The sequence below is a fragment of the Cottoperca gobio genome, chromosome 5, assembly GCF_900634415.1.
Source record: "Cottoperca gobio chromosome 5, fCotGob3.1, whole genome shotgun sequence".
In the NCBI taxonomy this organism is placed as follows: Eukaryota; Metazoa; Chordata; class Actinopteri; order Perciformes; family Bovichtidae; genus Cottoperca; species Cottoperca gobio.
Window position 1 is genome coordinate 23,202,134 of NC_041359.1, and position 25,479 is coordinate 23,227,612.

Sequence of the window (25,479 nt, forward strand, 5' to 3'; positions counted from 1 at the left end):
TCCCTCTCCTCGCTCTCTTCCTCCCTTTCCTCCTGCGTCTAATTCTCAAAGCTCAGCACTCCCTGGCTGCCTGTACTGAGGGAAAAAAGTGATGGAGCAATAAAGAAAAGAGGAGGAGCACGGTTGTTAGTGCGCCACAGAAAATCTAACCCCCCTCCCCTTCCTACCCAATTGATGACAAGGAGGGTTTTTATTGAGTAGCTCCTCAGCCAATGAGCGCACAGTGCCGGGAAATACAGCAGTGGATCTGCACCGGCTCTGATGCTTGTGCTGATTTCAGTGTGTTAGAACAATGTTAATCTGTGTGAGTGTTTCCTCTCCTCTCTGCCTGATCTGAGTGCACGTCAGCAGCACCTTGAGCCAGGAAAAGTCTTGTTTGAGAGTGTCTGCTTTAAGGACTGAAACACCCTCAGGTGAAACTGGGACCTTCCAGCTCTGGGGTTTTGAGATGTCTTGTGAGAGTGGGATGAACCAAAGTGCAGATTGTTAAGATTTGTTTCTTCTTCCTGCATATCTGACCCTGTTCTCTGCTTCCACTCCTTGTTTAGGAGGCAGCACATCTCCCTTTAAGGTAAGCAGCTTTTTAAAAAAAAAATGTATTCTCTGTACAAGACAGCATCATCAGTTACTGGGGCTTTGCTGCGTGCCAGGTTGTCACAGAGGCACCTAGCCTCATTACACACATCCTGTGTGAATGTAGGAAAGAAAGCGAGAGAATAAATGGCTCAGGGGTAATCAGAGCAGACAGTGTAAGCCTCTCAATTTAATGCGGAGAGTCTTGAAATGATATCAAATCTGTGGAGTGGAACTTTTACAGCACGCCAGTAAGTCCCCGTGCCTCATCATGTAGTGCTGCAGTATAATGTTACATATTAAAAACAAACGTGCGTGAGGGGAGAACTTGAGACGGGGATTTCTTGCAGTATAGAAAAAAACAGTAACAGCACTTTTCATTGGCTGCTTATAATAATCTGGATGTGTGGAAATTGATTAAAAGCGAGGGATATTTAATACACGGGGAACATTTTCCGGAAGAAGCAGATATAAAATAAGTTGTTTTCAGATGACATGTTCCTGATAATAATGTATTTTCATCTGTATTTCTTTACTGGGGCTTTAAACAGTGTTACTCATTCTTTGGATGGGGGACGAGAGGCCGCTCACTCTTATTACAGTAAAAGCTCTGAGGGAGTGTGTGCAAAGTCAAATGTGATGAGCCAGCAGGAGTGAAGGGCCCACGTAAGAGTCTGCAGAGCTCACTGTGCTTATGTGAATCTGTTAAATGAATTCATGCCAAGTCCATTACAACCTTTTCTCTAAATAGCGTACGTTTTAGTAAAACATCCTTCACTCACTGTAGTGGAAGGTGAAGATAAAGCTCTCATTAGATTTTGCGCATTACAGCCTCTAATGGACACTGATAACATTGAAGCTTGAATTTTGTTTCGTTTTCTTGTGATTTAGGCTGAGACCTCTCTTCATTTGTCCTCGCAGACATCTCCCATGTATCTCAGTTTTTCTTATCGATTATTAAGAAATCTTTTATTTGCAGCCACAGACTTGAGTTGATCCATGTTAGTACTGTATGTCCCTGTGCTGATTATGATGCAGTAGTGTGAACAGATCAGGTGGTGCAGTGGTTTCTTTATTCCCTGGGGGTGTTATGAGTACATGACTGGGACACTCCTGAGTGTGTGAGCCAAATGAGGACTTCCTTTTGGCATCAGCAGAGGTGGATCAGGGGGTGTGTCTCTGCAGTATGTCTGTACTCACACACACAGACTGACACACAAAGCTGTCCTCCTCCACGATCTTGCCTTGATGCATTTAGTGCTGCAATAGATCTTTGACAGATTCAAAGTGACATATCTTTATATAGCATAGTACAGTGAGCGTGTGCCCTGACAATGCAATAAGAGAGCATGCTTATATTTATCAATAATAAATGTTGATAATGTTTCCCCTCGGGATTAAGTTGCTCATGTGACTAATTAAAATGGATGAGAGCACAAGATTACAAAGCAGTATAGCAGCACATGTCATATGTTTTAACTGTCTGTAGGTAGGTTGGACTAGAGAGAGAGAGAGAGAGAGAGAGAGAGAGAGAGAGAGAGAGAGAGAGAGAGAGAGAGAGAGAGAATCAGTTTGCATCTAAAGTTGTCTTTTCTTGCTGAATTTGCATTTAGCAGTACACTAAGAGAGGATTATTCATACTGTACAGTTTTGCAGACACTGTGCTTGGTGTCTTGTGATGGAGTCAGCATCAAATGTCTTAGATGAGATTATATTATTGGGTGTCCCTTTTATACGAATAGTACAGTACTTTATTTCCTATATATAAAATGATATGCAAGCAAGTACCTTTCTTTGTTAGCCATGCTAGTGGTGTGGCTGTTGGGATGACAGTGTAGGTCGGATATATCTCAACACCTATTGGATAGATTGCTATGAAATGTTATGCAGACATTTATGTTTCAGAGAGAATTAATCCTGCTGATTTTGGAGATCCCCTGATTTTGTTTTATCGCCACCATGTTGTTGTCATTTGTGGTTTTGAGTGAAATGACTCGACAACTGTTGGATGGATGACGTGGTTCTGACGTTTGTGTTCCCCTCACGATGAACTGCAACAACGTCTAGCGCCACAATCGGATCAAAGTTTTAATTAGCCAAATGCTTGGTTTCCCTGAAAGATGTGTGTTTAGTGCTTATTAACTAATGTTAGCATGCTAACACTCTAAACTAAGATGGTAAACATTATACCTGCTAAACATCCGCTTGTTAACATTGTCATTGTGAGCAGGTTAACATGCTAATGTTAGCATTTAGCTAACAGACTCACAAATCTGCTTAGACTGTTTGTTTTATTGTGTTTGCATCTTCTTCTGTGGTTTTCTTGTTTTTGGCACAAACACGTCTCCTCCCACATCGGATAAATGATGTCAGTGAGCTTCCTGAACCTACCAGTAGGTTTAGTAGGGCCCTCCTGGTCCATATGTATGTCACTGTGTGTGGCTTGACAGTGACATGGCAGTGATGTTTTATTCCAGCTTGTGGACACTTCTTGCACTTAGCAAGGAGGCCTCATTGGAGCTCCTTTAAGTTTCCACATCACCGCTCCTCCTGAGGAGAGGTGTTCACGCCCTGGAGGACTTCTGCTGCTTGATGGTTCATGAAATGGGATTCTGAGCAGCCTGTAGTCCTGCTCTCACAATCTCAGGTCCGTCTTCACAGGCCGTCAGGTGCATCGACGTACACAAAGCAAACTGTTGATGTTTCTCATTTATACTCTACACACAGCTGGATTAATACTACAGTATGCATACACAGTGATAGCAGTTCATAAAAGGGAATTTGATTATGTTTTTGTTTTGAAACCTGTGGCAGACTTCAGGGGAGATGCTCCGTGGACTTTGAGAGCTTCCCTGGGAAAGCTGCTGTATTGATGTCTGTGCTGGTGCTGCAGTGCATTTTCTGATGCTATCAACACAACATTTCTCTACCTGAGGATACTGTAGAAGGGATTTGTATTAATGTTGAGCATCATTAGCTCGTGAACCTCTGGCCTCCCCCCCCCCCCCCGCCCCCTGACTGCATTCAAACTGTACGCAACACAATCAACAAGCCATTAAATGTGTTGGCCAAGATTGAGCTTTTTGAGGTCAGATAGCAAATCGAAAAAGACTTTTAAAAAAGGATGTCGATGCCAAACCTTCAGGGCTACCCAACAGGTCAAATCCACAACACAGACCGGAGTAACATCAGAGGGAGAGCGGGAAGTGACATGAGGCCATGCAGCTTTAAAGGGAAAGTGTAGCAGCCGAACCAGATGCACCGAGAACAAGAGCTGCAGCGATTCGTTAGTAGTATTAGTATTAGTCAGAATTATTCATCATTATGATAAATTAATTAATCTAACTCATGCTCCATGTAAAAACTACAACCATCTTTTGGTTGCAGCTTTTCCATTGTGATGATTTGTTTCTCATCCAATGTGTTGGTTTTATGTTCTGTAACTTTACTTTTTTTGGTTACGGCTCACCGCTCACATCAGCAACAAAGCTAAAAACAAAAAGCAATCTGTCCACCACCTGCTCATCACGACACGGCAGACAGATATGTTGTATTACCGTACATTGTTGTGCCGTTTGCTTTATTTATTTGGCTCGGTGAGGAGCATGCACACGACTATAGTGACTGTCAGTTTCAGCTCAACCTCTGCAGTCTCGTGCAGACGAGGATCAATACCTTTCAGCAGATCGATTTGAGTGCTTCATGGGTGAATTAATATATTTAAGTACCAGATGGAAGCGGCAACAATCAGTAGGCTAGTTTGTGTACTGTATGTGTGTGTCTGTCTTCCACTCTGTTAGAGAGTGAACGTCTGCAGGCAGTAATAATGTAAAGTGATGTCAGAGAAAGTAAAGGAACATTTGTAAGTGAGGTACGTACAGAATAAACAGCAGCTGTCTCAGCTTTTAAGTATTGCTACCAGTAGTGGAAGAAGTATTCAGATCCTTTAACCTGAAGCAGCTATAATCCATATTATTTTAATAACAACTTCATCTCTTCGGTCTCGACGTTCAGAGGGGACGTCTACAACTAAAGGAACATCTAAAACATGACAAAGGGCTCAAATGAAATACAGTTTTTTAGATTTCAGATAAACGTAGAGTAAAAAGTAGCATACTTCAGTACAGGGGTGTCAAACTCACTTTAGTTCAGGGGCCACATGCAGCACAATCTGATCTCAAGTGGGCCGGTCCAGTAACATCACAGCATAATAACATATAAATAACAACAACTCCAAATGTTTCCTTCGTTTTAGTGCAAAAAAGTACATTCTGAAAATGTTCAAACTTAATCTTTTTACAAAACATTATGAACAACCTGAAAGTTCTTAAGAAACAAAATGTGCAATTTCAATAATAGTATTAGTTTATCATTTACACATGTGCGTTACAACTTCCTGATCACAGTGTATCTACAAAGGCTTTTACTTTATGATCGAAACAACTTATTTCTACACTTTGCAAAGTCATCTCGCATGTTTGACACCTTGCTTTAGTATTTAAAGCAAGTATCTACCTCTAAATTAAAACTAAAAGCTTGCATACAAGCTGAATTATGAATGACGTCTCCTTCAAGTATGCACAGCCACTTTACTGCTAGTGGTAACCTTGTATATATAGCTCTGCACTCTTAGCTGACTTGATGCTTAATAACCAGGAATAAAAACAACTTTAAATAAATAGAATTTCTATTCTTTCTGCCTTGTTCTGGCTTGATGCAGAACGGACCTGTTTTCGAGGAGTTGCTGATAAAGCGCTTTCTTAATGCTACCAATTTGTCTTCTCCTCTCCCGGCACCAAACCCCTGACAGATTTGGAAATTTGCTGGAGCAGAAAATGGAAGATGCCACGATTGACACATCTAGTTCTTCCATTTATCGCTTTGCCTTTGGCCTAGCATCTTTAGAAATACAGCCTCAAAAGTTTTGCTTCCAACCGATCACTTCATGTGCGTTTTAATAAGACACAGAAGGTGGTGTAAAATGACTGCTCACAGTTTAATTAGTCTCCAATCAAATCTGATGTGAGGCGGTTTCGAGGCCGGAGGAAAAGAAGACGAAGACGGTGCAGAAGGATCAGATAATTACTCACTGTACCCTGTGTGCCTTCTGGCTTCTCTTTGCTCAGTACTTCTCCGCCATGTTGCCCCAGATCTGTGCATTTGGGCAACACACTGCTGAGGAGATGTGTTTCCTCTCTCTGTTTTTCCTGCCTCTCTGTGACTAAATGTCGATATCGCCTTCCCTTCTGCTCCCTAAATGCACCACTATATCCAGCACCAGTCAGTCAGGCTATTTTCAGCAGCGGGAGGAAGAAAACATGAGTGTGTGTCCATGTAGGAACAGGGAAGGAAACATTTGTGCACTGAATGACCGTCATGGGCTACAATCATTAGAATAATAATTCAGTGCAATCTATTAGCAACAAGGAAATGCTTTTCTTTTATACGTCAAGCTTTCAAGTCCACTTTTTGTTGATGTTCCTGTCTCAGTTACCACAGGGAAATGTTTGTGGGCGTTATAGTTTGCCTTTAAGGTAGTGCATGTGAACCAACTCACAGGGGAAATTCAGTATAAAAGACATCTTTCCGTTAATTACCTTTGTTAGTTTTACCCTTGTGATTAGAATTGTATGATAGTATGATGTAAGTAGACGGTAACGTTGCTGTAGCGTAACAGTCTTTACTTCTTATTCCCGAGGGACAAGCTTGCAGACATTTGGTTGGGTGAAAGTTTGAAAGAGATTAGCATTTTCTAAACGAGAAGCTACAATTGTATTCATGTCTTTATTATTTTAAAGGGACCGTCCTCCTATAGTGGACAGTCCTGGTGGACAGATGTCTGACCTGGGAGGGTCGTCAGCTATTGTATCTCTGGGCAATTCTGTCCTGTGCAGTGTTTGCCAACTCTTTTCCAATGAAAGTATCTAGCACCGGCTCCAAAAGTTGCTATCATCGCATGCTTATCTTTTGCATATTGGTGACATCATCGCACATTCATTAGCATAACCCTTAGTGGTTATGTTGGTTACAGCGAGGGGGAGAGCTGTGGACTGCGATAACTTTGAGCTTGGAATGAATTACAATATATATCTCGCTTTTTCCCTAATGCTCTGAATAAGTCGCTAGATTTATTTGCTAGCAGTATGCTCTGAGGAAAGCGAGCCGGTTGTCTTTGCGACAGAAGTGGCAAAAATAATTCCACTTGGAAACGCCAGGGGGTGAGAAGTTGAAAATGTGTTAATTGCCACTTTAATGTTATTAGTAACACCTGTAATTAAAGATGTGCTGTGGCATTAGTATTTATGGATACAATCGAGGCAGTCGATATGTTTTCAGCCCTTTATTGTTAGAGTCCCTTAGTCCAAGAGGAATTTAGCGATGTGGTTTGCGTTCTGCCAAAATTGTCTTTATTCATATCAGTGAGAGGCGATGAACTCAGAAATGTTTGAATCTTACACGTCCTGGATTTACTCGACCTTTTACATGAGATACATTTTGACATATTATAGCAGGAGACATTAATGATGACTGCGTCACATTTCATTTATCAACTGGGCCGTGGACGAGTGCATGATGACTCTGCGTATGTGTGCATATCCTTGATATTTAAACGTCATAGAGACCAAATACTTGACTGGGCTTCTTGTAGTTTCTGAGACACTTTGGGCACATGTGACTGCTGTTTTTTTTAAACTGAAATATTATTAAATATTTAGCAAAAAACAGTAATCCCACGTGCTCAAAGACTAAATATGGTAGGATAAGAAAAACTCACTTTTTGGCTCATTTTGAAAATGTCTTCAGATTTTACCAGAGACCAGAGAACACTTCCCCCACAGGAAATCAAAAGTTTCACACATGAAGTAAATATTTAAATCTCTAAATGTCAGTTGTGTTTGCACCTGCACCAATGAAACCTCCATCTTTTTTAATATGGAGTTTGTTGACCTCTTTTCCCGGCGCAGCACCTCCCGACTCCATCCTGCGCAGAGGCCTAACCTGTGTGAGTGTGAAGAGCTTTAAAACAGAACAGAGCCCTCGTTAAAGTTACACCTGTGTGTGTTTCCTGATGTGAACGGTCAAAAATGTTTTTATAAAATAAGTTTGTTCCAGTAGGGAAGACCTGTACAAAGCAATTTAATTAGTACAAAGATTCTTTAACATACAACTTTAAGAGGTGACCAAAATGACCCTCCAAATCATCTTTTCTATACACCTTCAAAATGTTTGAGCTTTTGTTAGTCCAGCTTCCCTAATAATTGTCTTTATTTGCTTGGTTATTTAATTACTTTTGGGGGCAAATCTTTATATTCATATACATTTTAATCAGTTATGGCTTTACCCACATTGACATTGCCGACCACAGCTCTCTTAGGGAGCGTACGTGTCTTTGTTCCTCAGCTCAATATGTTAAAATCCCCCACAGTGTTCATCCTGCTGATGTGATACTCCTCAATATGCCCTAAAATTTGTGGGCAAGACAGTTTTCTATAGTTTTCTATCTCCACAGCGGCTAAACAGATTTGAAACGTCCATTTTCTGTCATTCTTTTTCTATTTGAACTGTGAAAATAGCCCATACCAATCGCTTCCAATGTTTTTTATATGAAGATACACACATGCCCGGGGAACATAGGAAGGACCCCCTCTCCTCTCCTTCACTTAGGAGACTGACACTGTATAGTATCATTATCCCAGTAACTCAGTCAGAGTGAAAAGCTGCTGTCAGAGCGCAAGAGTTCTTCGTCAGCCGTCCACCCACTCGAAACTCTCCATAAAAAAATCCCCTTGGTGTTTGCACACACACGTACACACACATAGAGGCAAACACAGACACCTTGTTGACCAACTATATACGTCCAAGACACCCAAACACTGCAACCGAATGTACAGAGCCAACTACGACCATATGGTGCTTTCTGTTTCCTGTCTACGCTGCAGAAATGACGGGCCACAGTACGGCCAACGTGTGTGTGAAAGAGATACAGAGAGAGAGATGGTAGGGAGGCGGAAAGGGCTACAACGATAGAAGTATAAGATGAAAGCATTGAGGAGAGGAAGAAGCGAGGCATGGCAGGAAATGAAGTGTGAGCCGCTGACTGTTAGACAAACTGCCTTGTGTTTCTCTCCTGCACCCCTGCATTGCAGCACTCCCCGCAGGAGCTGAGAGGGTGCAGTCTTTTCCACATCCTCTCTGCTGCCTCAGAGGAGACGAATCATCTCGACCAAAACGTCCCGGCTGTGGTGCGCACTGAGCAGCAGCTGTCCTCTGCATATGTTGGTGTCTGGGGCTTTGATAGTGGTTGTGTCGCTCTTATCGACTTCCCAGCGCAGAGCAGTCCTCGGGCCTGACTCATCCTTTGTGGAGAGGACAACTAGTAGAGAGAGAGAGAGAGAGAGAGAGAGAGAGAGAGAGAGAGAGAGAGAGAGAGAGAGAGAGAGAGAGAGAGAGAGAGAGAGAGAGAGAGAGAGAGAGAGAGAGAGAGAGATTTACTGATTCACAGAAGCTTTAAGGTAATGAGAGTCGGGGAAGAGCTATCCCACAATGCACTGGGAGCCCGAGTGAACCAATCCTACTGTACTATCACTGTTTCGGGTGATAATGCAGCTGCGTTGTGACCTTGCACTAAACTCAGCCGGGCACCAAAGCTGCTGAGTCAAGAAGCAGAAGGGATTCATCAAATCTGGTCAAAGAACATTAGCTAATTACATCTGATGAAAGCTGTTACATTACTTTATTAACATTAATACGCTTGTTATCTGGCTGATATTTATTATTCTTTTAATTATTAGTGTACATTGTTCATCTTCTTGTTCGTGGCAAGAGGTTTGAATCCGTCATCCTCTTTCCATCGATCTAGAACGCATCAAAACATTCTGACAATAAATAGACGGAAATAAATGTTTATTTTAACAATAAGCGTTTTTTGCGAATCACTCATAATTCAGCCATACATGCTTTTCTACAAAGCGAAGTAAAATTAGATTTCACTTAGAATAATGTGGCTATTACTCTTATATCAGATACATATTGATTCTCTGTCTCTGTGTAATAGTGCTGCTCCGTTTGGCTCTCTGCCATTTACATTTTACATTTAAGTTATTTCACAATGAAGTCTGTGTTTACTGTGTCCTAAATCTACTTTTGAGTGAATTAACTTATTGTTGTTGCCAAGTTTCCTCTTCTGCTAATGCAGATTTACAGATTGCTGTCGTGATTTAGCATTAAATGACTGTAGGAACTTTCCATTGAGGGAGCGTCCTGTAGCCGACCCTGACTTCTAAAGGGGGAACTAAAGCTGTATGTAATGGTCTGAGTTTAAATCTGTCTGATCACTTTTACCACATGACAATCCTTACTTCGTCTCCCCGTCATAAAAACAACTAGACGTACAGTAAGAAAGAGAATTTGAGAACAGTTCTGGTTGTGTCTAAAGGGAACACCAGCACCTCCTAATTTCACTGCAACCTTGACACTGCAGCCACAAAATAGTCGGACACGTAACCCTTTGTAAAAAACCACAATGCTTTCAGTTGTTTGTAACACACAAGATATTACATGATGTGTTAATTAGTGAGTTTCAGAGGCTCTTGTAGGTGGATTGCGTTACCTCCAGACAGCTGTTTCCAGTCTTGCTAAGCTAAACTAACCGCCTCCACACGTATTTGCTTTTACACTTGTCCAGCCAGTTTGATAGGAGGAGTGGGAAGGATCTCACATTCAGGAGTCAGTGTGTGTTTGTCTCCTTGTTTACAGTATATGCAAATCAAGAAATGACAAGTGGCAGAGAAGGAGGGATAGTGCTCTGCAGTGAGTGCAAGGACAATGACAGAGGGTACTGTCAATGAAGCGTAAGAAGCTATAAAATGTGCTTGTATTAGCCACCGTAGCTCTGCCTCATGCCCTGCCTGATTATTGCCACATCACGCAAGTAAATGTTACCAGTCTGACTGCATATAACTCTTTTAAAGCACCATAATGATTTTATATGTAGTCTATGTTACTTTTACAGATGTAACTGAGGCAATGTCTTACACTATCTCAGTCCTGAAACCACAAACCAACAATACCTCCTCACGTCACCGTGCTGCTTCAGTTCTCTCTCATGCCACATCCTTTTCGCTAAATGTTTTGTTTAAAAAGAGTGTCACTTTTACTTATGCTAGTACATGGAAGACAAATATCTCGGGGCATAACTTTGCTGTGCACTGGTATAGAAATAGCTCAGTGATGCAGCCATTTTGTGTGAGATCCCTGCCCCCCGCTGGCAGAAGAAGCTCATTGCAGTGTAAGCTGAAGAGAGAGGAGAAACCTCACACTGGCTCCTGACAGCTGCTGGCTGAACATGAGCACACAGAGAGGTATTTCCCCAAGGAGAGTGAGGAGGGGTTTGAGGAGAAAGCCGTGATTCAAAAGGGCACAAATATGCACAGGCGTACCCACATACGGGACGTTTGTGTGTATTTGTTGATTTGAAACCGTGCATGAAACTGTGCATGTAACGCTAGGCTATGAGGACTAGGTTATTTCCCAGATTTTTGTATTCAAGACTAATAATCTCATCTCTCTATTCATGCATACATTTCTTGGTAACACATCAGTTGTTTTATGATGCAACGGTTTAAAATTGACGCTCTGGGCTGCCGCATGTTTTGCTTGTATTGAAACTGCAGAAGATGCTTTGCAATCTGCTCTCTTCCAATCATCATTTGCGAGTCTCCCGAGGGTTCGGGGAGAGGCAGACAAGTTGACCTAATCTTTCTAGTTTTCAGTTGTTGGTTCACATTGTGTTTTACGACGGAGAGTCTCTCCAGAGGGTGATAGCGCACTTCTGAGATCAATTGTGGGGATCCAATTAATTGTATGAGGTCTGAAAGATACTATTTGGAGCTGATGTGGTAAACTCAGCACACCCTTAAGAGTTTGTCAGCTGTTCTACCTTGCTTGTTCTCCATCTCTGATCTATGCAAACTGTGACTTTATTCACGCATGCATGCACACGCACGCGCACACAAACACACTAGAGCTTGTGCATATTGATCTGTTACAACTGCCCTCCGAGGCTAGACCAAAGAGTGGCATGCTGCAATCAGCTGTGTGAGCAGCATCACAAATGAGGCTGGGGAGAGAGTGAGAGTGAGAGAGAGAGAGAGTGAGAGAGATGGGGAGAAAGAGGTAAAGAGGCTGCGTGCATGAGTACATTGAGGGAGGGAGACTGAGAGGGAGTAGGGAGGTGTGTGATGGGTGGGAGGAAAATGGGGGAGATGGTGTGCATTGGAAGAGGAGGAGGAGGAGGAGGAGGAGGAGGAGGGGTGTAGTGCTGCAGTGGAGAGAAGTGAGAGGAGACTGCAGTCTTTGCTTATGGGAGAGATCAGACTATGTTACCACAGCTCTGAGGGACTGTAGCTAGCTGTAGTTTTTGATATTGGATGGGCCACCTCACGAAGGGGAATACCACATCTGACTGGTGAGTTTTGTTTTGGAGATCTTAGGGAAATGAGGGTGCAGTTATGTGACGTGAATACAATCCAAACGTACCACGAGAAGATGGCTATCTTAGAGGATCTTCTCCTTCAGGATAAACTGTGACACTGTACCTGTGTTCTCTGTACATTAATATCCTTGTGAATCAAGATGTGTCAGAGCCCTTTTTTTGTGTCTGAGTGATGCTGGCCAGTGGTGAGCAAATCAAAGGCAGATAAGGAACTGAGTGCTGATGGCAAAAAGGTAAACACCCGGCTAAAACCTAAAGAAGGGGGACCCATACATGTGATGTTGGTGCATTTTGCATTTAGCCGACATCCTCATCGCTGATCAATTGAATGCCAAAAGAGTTAGAGTGTTGAGTTAGAGCTGCGGGCATGTTTTGGTAAAGGGGATTAGAGGTGAGGATTTCTTGTACAGGCGTAAAGTGAAATTAATATGTTATATTATTTTTGCAGGGACCCCTATTGCAGCTTAAACTTCATATCAGTCGGCGCTGCTATCATGCCCGCCGCTCAGGCAGTGACTTGACGCTGGCTTTGAGCCAATTGTTTGATTTGATTGGCTGGTGACCTCGGTTATAGGCAGGTTGTGGATAGCTTACAGACAGTATCAGGATTGCTTAGCAACAATATTCTGCCGGCCCACAGCACAAGGGCCCCGACTGTACAGTCTGTGCACACGTTCTGTCTTACAACGAGAGAAAAGGGTCCACTCTAAAGCACACATGTTTGAAGGCAATACTTATTGATCTGTGGCCAGTGAAGGAATGAAGATGAGGTTACATCATGAGTGTGTTTGTCACACGATGACAGAAGAGCCTGCTGGTTCACTTTCATGTTGCAATACAGAAGTCCCCACAGAGACATGTCTCTTCAGCAGAAGACTGACCATATGTCACTCTAATTTGGCACAATTACAAACTCTGTGTGTGTGTGTGTGTGTGTGTGTGCGTGTGAAACCCTGCACTCAACAGTTGTCCTTGCTCATTTAAAACAACGGATAGAAATTGTCTTTTTCTTTTTTTTTGTGCCGCTCGACGAAGATAAAACTAAAATCCTCTGGATAGCTCTGAACATTTATGAGCTGTGATAACACACACACACACGCACACACACACACACACACACACACACACACACACACACACACACACACACACACACACACACTCCACACAGTACGTGCGTAACAGTTTTCTTTAAATCACGTACTGCTCTCAATGCTGCTTGAAAATGTATTCATTTTGTGACCTTTTCTTTCAAAACACTTTTCTCCTTCGAAATGTTCACCCTGAAGCAGAAACAAACAAACATGGAGACGTTATAGCTGCAAAACAAGTAAACTGTTGTCAATTATTCTTTATCATGAAAGCATAAAGGCAGTGTCCAAATCACAGTGTTCAGTACTGAGATGATACAAGTCAAGATACACACTGCAGTAAAACATTTCTGATGGAATCCAGACATATGTCCTTGTTAGTGTAATATAACTGTCTTCCTTTAGGGAATCTAATAAATGACAACAAAAAGGATTTATTTTTCCCTTTAACAAATTATAATCCTCTGCTTCTGATTTCGTCAGAGTGAATTGACGCTACAGTCGTCCAGTTATCTGCAGCATGTTTTCTCTGTTTCGTGCAAAAAAACAGCGAGCCTCATTTAGACCAGAGCATCAACACCCTCATAAATGCTAATAGCGTGCTGGTGCCACTCTTGGTTATGCAAAGAGGAAAACGGAGAGAGAATAATATAGTGCTCACTTGAGGCTGGAAAGTAAATAGATTTTTCCAGCTTCTTTTTTTTATGGATTTAATTTCCTAAGGATGAGAAGATGAAGCATTGTAAAGAGAGACTCTCATTGTGGGGACAGTGATTTGAATGGCAGCCCCATTATTCCTCTTTAGGCCAAAACCTAAAGATATTTTATTTACACTACAAGTAAAGCTGCACATCCCCACCGCTGAGAAGCTGGAACCAATTTGAATGTTTGTCAAATGAAAGATTAATCGATCATATAAGTAGTAGTGGTAAGTATTCATTCAGTATTTTTGATGCAAAACATTTACATGTCAGCAATTAATTATAAAATCCAAATAAATCTGTTTCCACACCAGCTTGTTCTTACTTATGGTCACAAAGTGGTCAAGACTTTCTATCCCAGCATGCACTTGGTTGAATTCAGGAAACAGGACTAAAACGCAAAAGCACAAACGTGTAATGTAACAGATCTCTGTGTTCAGAGGGATAACCAACTCTTTCTTCACACCGACTGTAAAGTCTCACATCATCAGCATATTGTGTGTAATAGGCTCAACATTCATATCTTTTATGTAGTAATGGATTCATCAGTTGAGGATTTGTGGTCATTAATGTAACTGGTTTCTATTTAATCCTTCACTGGTAATGAACATTGTTGATTGAGATGACTCTGTTTCTACAACGCTCATTCTTTTACAGAGCCGAGCTTCGTTGCAGCTCATCATCTCTCAAACTAATTGGATCATTATCATCCACTTACTAAAGGAGCATCAATATATTGGGAATGAACATGAAAATCCTTTATTGATAAGTAATTAATCCTTTTTTGTTCAATTTGGGTGTTTGAATTAACATTTTAGGAAATATGCTTAATTGATTTTCCCCCCAAGAGTTAGATAAGAAGATCAACTTCCCTCTCACGTCACTGGAGACGGGAAGCAATTAGCTTAGTTTAGCATAAAGACTATAAACAGTGAGAAACAGCTTACCTGACCTTCTCTGCACTTCAGAAATGTTCTTAAAAGTTGTGTTCAGACTGTAAGCTAAGAACATTGTTGCCTGAATTTCACTGTTGGACTGTTTGTGCAGTCTGCTAGCTAGCAACAGACGCAACGACTGTGTGTGTGTGGGAGTGTACCTCTGTGTTTGTATTCAGCTCACACACACTGACTCCAGTTCTTTCTGTTGCTTCCCTCCAGTCTCTCTCCTTTTTCCTTTAATCTTTGTACTCGTACGAAGGATCCACAAAGCCCAGGGGTTACCTGTATTCTGTGCTGAAGTTAAAACATTTTCATCTCGGGCGGATGCGTCAGTTTTCCAATCGCAAATTACACCCACTCACGTCTTTGTATGCTGTGCCACCTTTAACATCTGCCTCGCATTCTGTGTGAGCGCACCTTGAAGGCCTTGACGCACCGAGGGCATTTCTTTCAGGCCAATAATTCGCAAGTCAATATATCTTTCTGAACTCTTGTTTTTGTTCAGTGAATCTTATAAACTTCTTGTTTTGTCTGTAACACACATCACTTTGGACTTTTTCCAGTGGACCACTCAGCCAGGAGAAACTGTAAACTGGTTCTGACATTGTGCTTAAAATCCAGTAAAATTCAATACATTTCTGTAACAATGAGCCTCCAGGGAAAGTATATAAGTCTTTTAATGTAAATTAAGATAAACTACTTGGCATCATTCACTTTGTTCCATATAAAGTTACTCTATTGCCTCCCATGGGAGACAATTGCCTTGACAAAGTGAAATTGCTGCATCAAGACCAGACATCACAATAACACATAAAATAACACATTTTGAAACAATCGCGCATAAACACAAGCCATTCATTCGGTTAAGAGCTACAGAAGTGTAAGGCATAGATGTCAGAACGTACAGACTTTAGTACATAAAATACACACAAACAAACACGTCTCTGTCTATCCTCCAGGAGCTGCTCATTGATCCGTTTAACTTAAAGAGGGACGAATTAATAATTATAACGAGTTTATGCAAGGGGACCCTGTACCTCCTTCCTGGTCTTAACAGTTTCTTATCTTATCTTCTTTTTCTGTCTGATCTTTGTGTGCCTCAGGGACGCTGCACCTAGTCTTTGACGATGAAGTTCAACTTGTTCAGAAAGCCACAGGCCGAGGCGGCCGCCGAGCCCACCGGTGCCACCACCGTCACCATGGCTCCCACCCAAGCCTTCATCTCCACCTCGGTGCCGGACACCTCTGGCTCCAACAACACAGAGATTAGCAAGAACGACATGTTTGAGGAGATCAAGAGCAAATTCTTGAATGAAATTGATAAAATACCACGTAAGTAACCCTGCAGTGTTTCCCCGCTTCCTGCCGAGATTCAAAATGCTTTTCGTTTTTACAAGAAGTTACACTTTTCTTTGTGAGAAACCTCAAAGTTACAAGTCAATCTGAGTTGTCGCTCTGTTGTTCTTTTTAAACTGACAGTGCCTCCGTGGGCTCTGATCGCCATCGCCGTGGTGGCCGGGTTGCTCATCCTCACCTGCTGCTTCTGCATAATCAAAAAATGCTGCTGCAAGAAGAAGAAGAACAAGAAAGGCAAGAAGGGCAAAGATGGCTTCAACATGAAGAACATGCAGGGCGAGGTATGATGCCTTGTGCTTCCTACATGCTGAAAAAGTCAGGCCTCTTAATTCTACAACAATTTACTATTTCAATTTCTTATTGTTATTCATGCCATATGTTTTACTTCATTTAAATATGTCTCTATAGCTAACCACATTTGATCTTTTACCAGCAGCTTTTGTAGCCCAGGCTGTAGAGGACACAAGGAGAGCTCTCTTCCCCTCCATTTATTCGATGTTGTTGTGGTGGTCGTTTAAATGTGTGACGTATTCCATTGTGGCCCCCGTGGTGAAAAATGACACACTTTGTTACGGGGTGGCAAAGAATAATGAGCACTTTGAATTGGAAAAGTTTCTCCCGACAAGTCGCAAAGTACAAAAGGCAGCATTTTTATAATTAAAGATAATGAATGATGGGAGGAAACCTGCCGAAGTATCGGGAGGTTTTGGAAGCAACGCTCAGTAAATCAGAGGATGAATGTTAGAAACGCCAGTGATTCATTTGAGAACTAATCAACTAACATCGTCATACAGAGAGTTCTACTGACAGATAATTAAAGCAATCAATTACACGTGTCCACGGTGTGAAATTATCGTCCCCAGCCGAAAACAAGAGTGTCATTTCTCACCATAACTGTGGCGGTGGTGTTGACTGCCTCTCTTTTTGTAGTGTGTTTGGTGTCTTGTGAGTTGAATCTCTTCCTCTCTCTGCTCTCCTCCTTTCCCCCCCCCCCCCACCCTCCTGCTTTTCTGTCTGTCTTGTGTGTGCCTCGTGTTTCTTGACTGTGGTGGACTCCCGCTCTACGGTAGGTGGATAGCTCACCTTGACGCTCTCTGTGCCCCCGGGGCGGAGGGGGTTTCATGGAATGAAAGTCGTAGCTTCCTTCTTTGCAACTCTGCAACTTTGCAACTTTTAATTTGCGTTATGACAGCTTGAGAATGTAACAATGGTAAGCTATGATGTGCTCCATAAACCCCAGAGAGGAGATTTTAACCATCTAAGGCATTGTTCCTGGGACAATGTAACTGTTTCTCACACCAATATGGAACGTATTGGATTAAGAGATGATATGCAAGACACTTTTTAACACTATTAATCTATGCATGTGATGAAGGGCATGGTTGGTTGTTTGGGAGACATGAAAACGGTGATGATAAAACTGCATGAATAGAGAAATATACGCAAATCTGTCCTTTTCATTGTAACGCTCAAAGTGGAGGTAGGATGTGAAGGATTCAAAGTCATTTCAAAGTCAAGGCCACCTTTGCAATGAGGCTTTACTTTACAATAACAACACTGCAGCAATACGACTCTACATTATTCAAATAGCTGGCTGTGCCCTTTAAGCCTGAACCACATATTGTAATAATGCTGTGCTGGATTTTTATCTTGAAATATGAAAATTGTGACTGTAGGATTTAACAAATTAGGTTATTTGAAAGCCAGCTCCTTGCACTGAATATTATGTTATTTACCTTTTATCCTTTTAGTATGCATTGACATTCATTGTTGTGAGCTAGTTCCTTAGGTGTTCTTATATAAACAATTATCTCCGGTGAAATTAAAACACTGAAAACTATGCTGATACCTGATTTCGTTAAGAAAAAACTGTTGCATTTATCAGCCCTCTTAGTGGAACTAGCATGCAAAGCCTCCGCTGACTCTGGCTGTCACTGTACTGCACAAGCATGTTGAAGGAATTGCCCAATGATCCAAAAAAACACTGAGAGGACAAGGTGTGCGGAATTTAAAACATAGTACAAACATGTATTTATGTGTTACCAGTAGAGATTTCTCACCTTGTAAATGATAAATCCCTGGTTGTTATCATCAGGTGCTGTGCAGGTAAGCAGTAACCAAAACATGTATCTCCCACGTAAAAACCTCCTGGAGCTCCAGTGTCTGTGGCATGCTGGCTGTCGTGGGGAGCCCTGTAGTCTGACACCCGACGCCCTGACCTTTAACACCCTGCTGCGTCTTGTTACCTCCACACCACAGATACACCAGGACGATGAGGACGATGACGAAGGAGAGACCGGACTGACGGAGGAGGAGAAAGAGGAAGAGGAGAAGGAAGAAGAGAAACTGGGGAAGCTGCAATATTCTATAGATTATGACTTTGAAAATGCAAAGGTCTGTGTTACACTTATTGTTATTACATTATTGCGAAGCTTTAAAAGAAATATTATTTTGAAGCATTGTGAATCATTGCAGAGTGTTGCACATTTTGATATTTTAAGAAGTTATTCAATATGTTGGTGATTATATTTCTAGCTGAGAGAACAGATGCTGGTATTGATTGTCTGCAGGCTGAATATAAAGCTTCAGGTAGCAGCCGGTTATCTTAGCTTAGCATAAAGAATGGAAGCGAGGGGAAACAGTGAGCCTTTGTCCAAGCGTTACAAAAGCCACGACCTCTAAAGCTCAAGATGTAATGTGTTAAAAGTGAGTTTTACAGGAGCTGATGGTCAGATTTAGTTTTGTTTCCCACAGAGACAGCCGGGCTAGCTGTTTCTCCTTGTGTTGATGCTAAGCTAACTGACTTACACATTGAACTGTCACATGTAAGAGTGGCATCAATCTTCTCATCTAACTCCCGGCAAGAATTTGAAAAAGCGTACTTCCCAAAATGCAGAACTACTCCTTTAAGGTATGATCCTTGAACATGTCCCGAAAGCTTCTTTGTAAAGCCTCAGCAGGGCAACATAATGACACAATTTTGCAATCATTTTTGATTAGGGAAAGAGAACACATTTGTCAAAGATTCAGTAACTTCATCATCATTACTGTGATGCTCTGAGGCAGCAGAGTGCTACTGTAGACATGAACTAATGAGGTTCTCAGTGCTGAATCAAAGAGATCATTCCTTAAATGAAGGCAGCAGAAAGCAGATCAGAGACTAGAATACAAGTTGTGCTCTTATGGTACAGAAAAGTCACAATGTGACAGTCGTGTGACATTGAAGAAATCCCTCTGACATTCGAAAAAATCTCCAGTCGGGAGAGAAGTTTGTGGAGATTGATTGCGAGGCTCAAGTTGTCAGATGAGGCTATACAACCAATCTCTGCAGCAGTGACCCTGACACGAATGAAAAATCTTACAAATTTGGGATTTCTGTCTGATAAATGAAGTTTCCTGTCCCTTCCATCCTGCCCACGCCCTCCTCTTTACACAGCTCACGGTTGGCATCCTTCAAGCTGCGGACCTCATATCCATGGACTCGGGTGGCACCTCGGATCCTTACGTTAAAGTCCAGCTCCTACCCGAGAAGAAGAAAAAGTATGACACGAAAGTCCACAAGAAAACACTGAACCCCGTCTTCAACGAGACATTTGTATTCAAGGTGAGTCTTGTCAGTATGTGCGGTGGTAAAATGGTAGAATATGGTGCAGATGAGTGCATCGTGCATTTCAGTCCGCACTGCTTGAATAATGAATCGATCCAGCTGTGAGGAGAAACACAGACATACATGAAACATTTAGGGATGATAGTGAGGAAGTTTGTGTTAATGAGCTACACAGATAATCCTCCTAACCCGCTGCCAGCTTGTCCATAATGGTGTGTTTCGGCGGATGTGTGTTCTCACTGTCTGTGCTGCCTACAGTACTGAACACGCTGCTCCTTCCTGTCCTAATAAAGCCCGCAGAGACTTTACAACTGGCTCTGGATAACGCTGGAAGCTCTGCCTGCCTGCACATTTGCAGCAGCAAATAAAACAACATCTTATATTCCAGAACAACTGATGTTTCTCTCCCAAACAGCCGAAGACAGGCTCATTGCAACATTTAGTGTTGCAAAGGATGTTTGCATCTAGAATTGAAATAAGTTTAAATCAGAGAGGATGTCACACACTTTTATTATGTTTATGTTGTTTGAACTTCTACTGTACCTTTTTCCTTCACCTTTTCTTAGCATTTACGTAGCTTTCACTGTCCTATAGTGATGGAATAACATTTCAAGTGTCAGGATATAATCCAGCAGCACTGTGTCTGTCGATCATCAGGTGCCCTACGAGGAGCTCGGCGGGAAGACTCTAATGATGTCCGTTTACGACTACGACCGATTTTCCAAACATGACGTCATTGGAGATGTGAAGATTCCCATGAACACCATCGACCTCGGACGGCCGATCGAGGAGTGGAAGGATCTGGACAGCGCGGATCAAGAGGAGGTGCTGTTAACAATCAAACTTTTGGAAATGAATTTTAAAGAAGACAGAGATAATGGATTGATATCCCGTACAGTCGTCTTTACAGTAGAACATTTGGGGATTTTGTCTTAATAGAGTTGTATGACCTTCATGTCATTCATTAGGCTGAGATATGTGACATTTAATTTACAGAAATTAACCTCATGCGCCTCAGTGGACGTTGTAAACTGAGGACACAACGACTTTACTCTTAGAGCATTTTGCTTTAGCCCATCATCATCATCATCTTCTAAAACAAGCAGTTTGCTGTTGTTGGCTGACGAGCTCGTGTCCTTTCTGTCTCTCCTCTCTGCGCCGCTCAGCCTGAGAAACTCGGAGACATCTGCATCTCCCTCCGTTACGTCCCCACCGCCGGGAAACTCACCGTCTGCATCCTGGAGGCGAAGAACCTGAAGAAGATGGATGCCTGTGGATTATCTGGTAGAGACAATGCTGGAAACAGAATTAAGATTATGACTCTCTTAGTGGGATTAGTGCTGTGGATTTGAATGATGTTTCAAAACACATGGTATAACAATAGAAACATTTTAGAAGATCACTGCATTAAGACACAGTTCTAATGTGCACGAAGGCCTAACACATCACATATGGAGAAAAGAAAGCAAGTATTTAATGATAAAGACTTCAAATAGAGCACAAATGTGCTTTGTCATGCAAGCACACTTGGGAAATGCAGTTCACAATTGTAATTCAGCAGAGCCAAATGCATAAGATATATATCATCAAGAGAATAATTCAATACAGAAAGCAAATAAAAATGATGGAAATACATATCAGAAGTGATAAAAGTTGTGCAGATACAACAGGAACTACTGCATTACAATAACTTGCCTTGCTGCTCTTTATTGCTGATCGTATTGATGCCCTTTGCAGATCCTTATGTGAAGATCCAGCTGCTGCAGGGTGGTAAGCGTCTGAAGAAAAAGAAGACTACAGTGAAGAAGAACACCCTAAACCCTTACTATAACGAATCCTTCAGCTTTGAAATCCCCCTGGAACAGATGCAGGTACAGCAAACTAAAATATTTATCCTTTTATCAGTTAATTATATTTCTGCTGTGATGTTGTCATTTTGTGAAATAACTATTAGAAATAACACTTTTCTTGTTCCCTTCTTAGAAAATCTTGGTGGCGGTCACAGTGTTTGATTATGACAAGATCGGTAAGAATGACGCCATCGGGAAGATCTTCGTGGGCAGTAAGGCGTCTGGCCTAGGTCTGAAGCACTGGTCCGACATGCTGTCTAACCCGCGCCGTCCCATTGCCCAGTGGCATCCATTGCAGCCAGAGGAGGATATTGATGGTCAGCTGGCATCCTTGAATGCAAAGAAGTAACGTGCTCCACCGACCAGCTAATGCACTAACTCAGAAATCCAACCCCCACCCCTATTTTGCATGAAACCCATGACTTTACCGCGTGACTACTCGTCATGAAACCTGCTCAGCAAAAAAGAGACATCTTAGAAAATCTGCTCATTCACGGTTAAGTCGGGGGGAAAAAAACTCTTTTTAAGCATCACATTTCACACATTAGTGTATGCTGTGAAGAGCGGCGTTGAGTTATCGGGTGACTGGCTCATGAATGATCGACTGTTGGTCTTTCTTTCATTTGAAGAAACTTAGAAACTGATTCTTAGGGTGCTGACACGGAACGAAAGTCTTGGTGAAGACAATGCTGGAAATAAAGCTTTAGTTTAGTTTATAGAGCATGCTTTACTTACCTCCCCACTGCTCTGCATTCATCACACCCACTATTGTATCTGGCTAATAAGTATGCTATAACTTGCAATAGAAAGTACTGTAGTATTGGGTTATTTCCTGCATAGTCTGTTTAAGTCTATAAATGCAAAACTATTTAATTGAGAATGAATGAGGTCACCGAATGCAGCGATCCATGTTGCAAGATATTTTCAAGAGAAATCTGCATAAATGATTGTCTTCATTTTATCAGCGCACATTTGAGAAGAAGATAAAAAAAAAAACACGAGCATACTTTGTGGAAAAGTTGATTTAAGTTGCTTGTTTTGTGTTGCCATGAAGGCACGTCTATGCATTTAGCTTCAACACACATTGTCTTCAGACAGATCTAATGTAGGACAGGAATACAAAGGGTGCCTTTCCTGATATGACACTTTGAGAAACACAAGAAGCTTCATTGTTTTATTTCAAAGGGGGAGCTTTTGAAAAGCATTCAAAGGTAGTCAGGGACACTGTGAATGTGCCATCTGCAACCTGTCTTGTGTTGACCACTTGGATGTAAAACCTTACTTATCTGTGGACAAAGTAAGAACACGAGACGGCCGCTCGACGATGTTAGAACCAGTTATGACTTTGCTTCTTTTACGTTTTGCTCTCGCCATCTAATCACACGGATTATATGTTTTCCTTCGTTTACCAAACGCACTGCAGTACACTAGAAGACGTTCTTAGTTTCTGGGGAAACAACACGAGGATTTCTGTCAAGGACCAGATGTTTTTATAGAGGATTGAATTTGAAATGTAAGAGAGAGCCGCACTTTTTAAGAAAGCGTGAATTCAAGTACAAAAAAACGCAGGTTTGTAAAATGTCAACAAGGCGAGTGTTACATCAGAACATATTATACATTAAACATATCCATTTTTGCTTGAACCAAATAGAGCTGCAGAATCTAGCATGTATCATGCCTCGCAGTGTTTCATGTTGTTTGGATCGCTCGCTCGTCGGCCACAAGCTTTGTAAACCTGGAGCCAGAGTGCTGCAACGCGGAGGTGTTACGACTTCCTCACAGACGTGTTCGACTGATGTGCAGAGAGCAAAACAATCCCATAAGTATTTGAATCTTATGTGCACAAAATTGTAAAGTTTCATTAATCCTAAATAGTTAATGTTGGAAATTGTAATACCTCTGAATTCAGAGCACGAGAGAATTTATCTGAGTTCTGAATTCCCCACCTTGAAATATCAAATACAGATTGATGTTCAATTCACAAAATGTATTCATATAAAACTAGTAGCTCAAATTCAGACATTTTGGGACAACCAAGGATAGCTTAGTAGTTTATTGTGACAATAAATACACTAAAGATCAGCATCACACCAATTTGTTATCCTATTTTTGATCCAAATATTAGAAATTGATTGAAACGTTAACAGAATACAAAGAAGCCCAGAAACTTGAATTGACCTTCTGGAAAAGAAGAGAGAATTCAAACCATTGGTTTTCAAAGTAATATAATTATACACGTTTAATATAATGTCAGTGGGTATTTACATTTGAACATCAAGTATTTAGAAAATGAGGCTTTCTTTGCGTCCATATGAGGACATATTGTCACCAGATTTAAAAGGTAATCCTGCAGGTGGATGAAACAGCAGCACACTGATTGGTCCATGCACAGTACTACTTCTATTGTTAACATTATGCATCGCGCAAATCTGTTAATAGGCTACAGCATGTATTCACAAAATGATGTAAATAGTAGCATGTTTTAAAGAGGAACCATAATTATATTGTGTACGTGTGTGTTTGTGTTCTGTGTCATTTTTGATAATAAAACAGAGAAAAAAAGAGTATGCAATGACTGCAAAGTGTATGTATTTTTGCTGAATTGGACTGAATGTATGTCTTAATAATCCATATTCGGGTTCACAGGCTCCTTTAATGTCTGGGATCAAAGCAGGGTTGCTTTGTGTATCATATGTAACAAAAAGAATCTACGTAGTTTGTCATTTTACTGCATGACTGTCCTGTTTTCTGTCATCGTCTGTATGTGTCCTCTGTGCTAAATCCAGTGTTACAGTATGCTTGGGCCACACGTCATGTAATTATTGTTCATTTCTGCTTGCACTTGTTATGCAGTATGTGTTGGTCGCTGACCAGTAAACTGTATATATTTAGAAAAAAAAGGAGAATATGTTTACCGTAAGTGTTTCCTTCATTTACTCCTGCCAGATGGGTGTCAAGTCTTAATTAAATGTAGATATAGAGGACGACTGAATCGGCTTGTAGCTCCTTTTTCCTTCCGTGCTTCATTAAACTGTACCTTCTCATCTTATTGCTGCTCAAATAAACCTGCTCTCATATTTCTGATTATACTTTTTAATATAAGAAATAAGTCAGTCATTTGCATATAAACTAAACTAAACTTTTAATGTTATTACACAGAATTTTTATTACTACGTCTTCGCTGGATTATTACTGCATATTATTGATGCAGTCCTCTTAAGGAGCTCCAGTCGTGTAATTAAGCAATCAATAATCTTTTCATTGACGAATAGATTGCAATGGGATGAGCTGGTGTTGTGTCACTTGTGCATGCTCTGAGATATCGATGCTGTTTCCACCATGGCGTTTCCAATGTGGGGATTTGTTTACCCCGTGTGCTTCCTTTTCAGTCACTGTCATTTACTGTTGGATAAACCTTTATCTTCAACACACAGTGCATGAAGATGAACAATGGTAATCTCCATGATGGCCCATCTTCTAGAGTGTAATGCAGCTGTCTCTCTATGTTCGAGGGGACCGAGAGGAATACATACTGTACCGCACACACGTTCCCTTTTCAATATGGAGTCTATTCTGAAGATTACATTTCACAATGTGGAGTCAAATTTAGGTTCAGGAGGATTGCCACATTATATCCTTTTCTACAATGTGTGTCATTCCTGGAGTCATTTAATATACTCGCCCTCATCTACGTATATATGAGCTGCCATCAGATTCTGTCTCCTATTTGTGTGTATTTGCAATAGGACCAATAGAGCCTGTATTTGTGTATCGGTGTTCTATGGATGGACTATATGAGTCTGTCACTTTTCTGCAATGCAGGCAACAAAATCCCCGTCTTCCTGGGTCTCACAAGCTATCCTGAGCAC

The 25,479-nt window shown here is 41.4% G+C and overlaps 1 protein-coding gene across 5 annotated transcripts in view; it reads left to right on the forward strand.

Annotated features, from left to right (window-relative positions):
• Positions 1–286: 286 nt before the first annotated feature.
• The window catches only part of LOC115008409 (synaptotagmin-2-like), a 25,655-nt gene continuing 462 nt past the window's right edge, over positions 287–25,479 (forward strand). The window contains exons 1-10 of one of the 5 annotated variants that reach the window (XM_029432011.1): positions 287–413; positions 549–571; positions 15,901–16,129; positions 16,277–16,434; positions 18,413–18,547; positions 19,590–19,757; positions 20,418–20,585; positions 20,927–21,044; positions 21,498–21,631; positions 21,744–21,959. In XM_029432011.1, coding sequence (XP_029287871.1) covers positions 15,925–16,129; positions 16,277–16,434; positions 18,413–18,547; positions 19,590–19,757; positions 20,418–20,585; positions 20,927–21,044; positions 21,498–21,631; positions 21,744–21,959 — 1,302 coding nt within the window. In that variant the 5' untranslated portion in view covers positions 287–413; positions 549–571; positions 15,901–15,924. Of the gene's footprint in view, positions 572–11,888; positions 12,041–15,900; positions 16,130–16,276; positions 16,435–18,412; positions 18,548–19,589; positions 19,758–20,417; positions 20,586–20,926; positions 21,045–21,497; positions 21,632–21,743 lie in introns of those variants that run through there. The other 4 variants (XM_029432009.1, XM_029432013.1, XM_029432008.1 and 1 more) reach the window with 4 other exon arrangements.